At 46.3% G+C, this 4,401-nt stretch overlaps 1 protein-coding gene across 3 annotated transcripts in view; it reads left to right on the forward strand.

Annotated features, from left to right (window-relative positions):
* The window catches only part of LOC128885234 (transcriptional regulator ERG homolog), a 72,365-nt gene that overhangs the window by 46,624 nt on the left and 21,340 nt on the right, over positions 1-4,401 (forward strand). For all 3 annotated transcript variants that reach the window (XM_054139171.1, XM_054139170.1, XM_054139172.1), the window contains exon 3: positions 2,889-2,948. In XM_054139171.1, the coding sequence (XP_053995146.1) occupies positions 2,889-2,948 (60 nt within the window). The remainder of the gene's footprint in view (positions 1-2,888; positions 2,949-4,401) is intronic.

Genomic DNA, 4,401 nt, shown 5'->3' on the forward strand with positions numbered 1-4,401 from the left:
ATAACCTCCAACTTCTGAAACCACTTTCTCACCAATCTCCTTTTCTCACAATCCACCAATCCCATTCTAAAATCGCCAGTCGCGCAACCTCCACTAAAATTCAACGCAGAACATCCGTCAAACGAATCTTTCTTCTCCCCCAATCTCTCGATTCTCGTGATAGATCCAGTAATTCGCGACTCCATCCGTGGAACGTGAAACTCGAGGCTCCATTAATGGACTCCGGTCTCCAGATCAAATGAAGGGAGGCGAGGACGATAGGTCGGCCCGTTCCCGTACACCGGAGTCGTTGTTTGCACAGAAAGACGGAGTTTCTGCAGCGGCATGACGTACCGCCGCGGCGTGTGTACACACCGGAGCCAACCCTCGTGCCAATAACTGCCAAATGAAAATATATCTGTCTGCAAACACACCGACGGCGCCGGAGACAGCGCCCCGAGATCCACGAACGCGACGCTTCTCTGAAAGCAATACCCCTGGCGCGAAATTGAGATCAAACGTGGGAAATCTCGCGCGAGTATTTTTTTTTTTTTTTTGTAACGCTCAGAAATAACAGAGGAAAGCGTGGTTAATCGAGGTGGTCCGAAGGGGCGACGAGTTGCGAGTCGAGGAAGTTGAATGTTGGAAGTTGAAAGTTGGAAGTTGAAATGGAATGAAATTTTTAGGACACGCTTTAACCCTTTGCACTCGAGAGATGACTCTCAGTCACCGTTAGGTTTCGCGCAGCAAATCTATCGGCAATAATTTATAATTAATTTAGGTTTAATTTCTTCGGAGCTCGAAGCGTCGATAAAGTGATTGTCGGTGCGATAAAGCTGACCTGATTCTCAAATCTAGATAGCTTAGAATTCGTGGCAATAGAATGATAAGAAAGCATCTCGAGTCGCTGGTAGGTACTAAAAAAAAGGTCTCGAGTGCAAAGGGTTAATATTGTCTGGGGTACAATACAATTCGTTCACGTCCGACCATTTCTCGCCAATTCTACTTACGGAGTTCGTAAATATTGTCTAGGGCACAATACAACTCATTCGTGTCTGACCATTTCTCGCCAATTCTACTTACGGAGTTCGTTAACCCTTTGCGCTCGAGAGGCGACTCTCGGTCACCGTTAGGTTTCACGCACCAAATCTACGATATCTAACGTTTCTTTAGGTTTCATTTCTTTGGAACTCGAAGTGTCGATAAAATAATTGTCGGTGCGGTAAAGGTGACCTTATTCTCAAATCTAGATAGCTTCAATAGAAGATAGAAGTTTCAAACATGATGGCGGATTTTTAAATCGAATTGCGATTGGTTTGTCGCGCTTGCAATTGGTTCGGTTTTAATATTTGGCTCTATGCGTGTTACCGTTGCATAACGTTCTTTTGAACGGAAGTTAAAAGAATAAACCTCAGCTGTGAAAATTGTTCGAGTAATAAATACGTTGATATTTGTTTTGAATTTAATTTATAAAATCAGGCTTCTAAGGATTTTCGAATCAAAATTATTAGTTGCTTTTTGGTGGGTTTCTCCTTGCTCTTGGAAATATCGCAAGTGGTTTCAGAGCGTTTTGAATACGATACATTTAGTATCGAAGATGGTCTTAAACATCTTCAATAGCTACCAAACTTACCACAAAGTAAGTGAAATCATAAACATATCATAAAAGAAACATCTAACCAAAAATTCGATAACACAATAACCGTTCCACTTTTACATCGTGCAACTGTCCAGTACCACGAAATAAAAATATCAACAGGAAAATCTAAAAACTGTAACAACTCGAAACTACTACCGCGACAACTTAAAAATAATAACTCGAAGAGTAAAAATCTCGTCTTTCCGTCATCTTTCCACCATTACCGTCACGATCTTCCATCTACTTGCCTTCGACCGTCCCTTCGTTTAATTTCCAACTGGACGATCGGAAAGATTATAATTTCGAGGGAAAGAAAGGGTTCGAGCAACGTAACTCGTTCGCTCTCTGAATCGTATTTTGAAGCCGCGTCACGCAGACCCGGCGTCATTAAGGCGTCGTAAAGATTTTCCCGATGGGATTGTTTCCCTCCCCCTCCCGCTCTGACCGGGGGCCGAACAGACTACTTCAAAACCGGCGATCAGATATATTTTACGACCCCCGCGGGGCGATTCCTGAGAACTGATTAACTTGCAATTGCAGACTGTATACGTCTTCTAATAACGTGACCTAAAAAGAGCGTAATCTTTCCTCGAGGATCGCCGAGTACGACGCGTAAAGGCTCTTTCGTTAGGCTCGATCGATGTCGAATCGCGAGTTCAGCAAAATTTCATTTTTGTTTGTCGAAGACGACACGGCGACGTCCTGTAGTAATTTATTTACTCCGTTTATCGAGACACCTGTCTATCCTTAATTTACGCGTTTAATTTACGACACGGCGATTTCCTATAGTAATTCATTTACTCCGTTTATCGAGACGCCTGTCTATCTTTAATTTACGCGTTTAATTTACGACACTGGCGACATCCTATAGTAATTTATTTACTCCGTTTATCGAGACACCTGTCTGTCTTTAATCTACGCGTCCCTTCGTTACAGATACATTTTTTTAATTGTTTCACGAGGAAGAAGTTGACGATTATTATTATTGTACATTGTTCGGGTAATCGTGGAATATTTTTCACCGTTTATTTTTCTAACGTGCACGATACTTATAATTGCTGATACTTGTATACTTGGATACTTGTTAATTATACTTTAGTATAAATAACTTAATAAGCATAATAAAGTGTAACCATAAATATACTAATAGTACGTTATTTACACTTTTATACTTATAAAATATACTTTAGTATAAATAATTTAATAAGTATCATTTAGCATAAAGTATAAGCATAAATATACTAAAAGTATCTCTTCTTTTCTGTCGCAGATGCCAGCAGCTCGTACAAAGGGGGCTGGAGCCACGCCACGTCGCCGGCTCCTGGACAGGGTAAGTTTCTACGACCTATTCGGCGACTCCATCCACTCAACTACCACTCATTTCCCTTAATTTCGAATCGCGGAGCGACTCGTGCGACTCTTTTCTCGGGGACATCCTTCGCAATAAGCTTCTAGATATTCCTTCCGAATACGAACCTATCGATACACGGTGAAGACTGGATAAGTGCAAAACAGGATCGACTGGAATAAATGCAAGACGACTATCCCCACCGCTGCCACCCCTCCACGGATTCAATACCACCCCTCTCTCCCATAACCTCGTCGCTCAAGCTTCGCGAAACTCAAAAACAAAATCCGCTCCCGGCACGATACCGTTCTCGGTTTCCTGGACCAGTCGCCCCCACCCGTAAGAACACCCATCGAGGAACGTCGAACACTTTCGAATCGATCCTCGCGGCCGTCTTATCGGGCGCTAGGATTCGAACCGCTTCTTCTTCCACCCTTCGCGAATCCACCTCCGCCCCGTCGGGGCTGAAAATTTTCCTTCGTCGTTCGTCGATTCGCTACATGGAACCCCGCCGAACGAAAGGGTGGCTCGCGGCCGCCGTTGGGTGCAAGTTCACGCGTCGCGACACCCTGGCTCGCTTCGAAACGGGAACGGCTTTGTGTGCGCGCGTCTACGGGTGGACTCGTGGCGCGCGGTGCCGCGGGGGGGGCGGCGGGATAGGGGTAGGAGGTTGCGGGTGTGGGCGTCCCGGCGCTTTGTGGCGCGTTGAACCGCGGCCCCTTTGTCGTCGAGAGAGAGCAAGCCCCGGGGGCTGTGTAGAGACGCTTGGCCGCACGGCAACACCGAACAGAGACCGTGCCCCACCCCCCCTCGACCCCCTCCTGCCGGGACGGCGGAGTCGACGCTGGCACAATCATCTCGCGGAGATCAGAGAGCCCTGCCCGCGGGCAGGTTGTTATAAACGGCTTCTGGCCTCGATGCCCTGGCCAGGTTACAACCGCGCCGCCATGGATCGCCTGGCAAAGGGCGAATTAACGCTTTGACTCGTCGAGCCTTCGGGGACCGATACGAGGATGAGGCGAGGACGTGCACGCGGATCGTGTCTCGCTGACGATTGCGACCGACCACCACCGTGCGGTGGCCTCGTTCCAATTAAACGACGGTGACGGGGAGGTTCGGGTTATGCTATTCTCCGGGGAAAAGGAACATTAATTCTATGATTCGTCGAGCTCGAGGACCCGGCGTAACGTTGTACAAGTACCGAGATCAGAGTTCGAGGTATTCAATGAATTCGGTCGGTCTCATTGGGGACGGTGTGTTGGACACGTTTTAATTAAACGTATTATCCTTCCTAGTATTTTTATTATTGAATAGATTCAAGTAGAATGAGACATGTGTTTAGTCAGACTCGGAGTGGAAGAAGTCGAGACTAATCAGACGAAGGAAACGGATGACTCGGGCAAGTAGAATGAGACACGTGTTTAGTCAGACTCGG

Source organism: Hylaeus volcanicus, chromosome 2, assembly GCF_026283585.1.
Source record: "Hylaeus volcanicus isolate JK05 chromosome 2, UHH_iyHylVolc1.0_haploid, whole genome shotgun sequence".
Classification (NCBI taxonomy): Eukaryota; Metazoa; Arthropoda; class Insecta; order Hymenoptera; family Colletidae; genus Hylaeus; species Hylaeus volcanicus.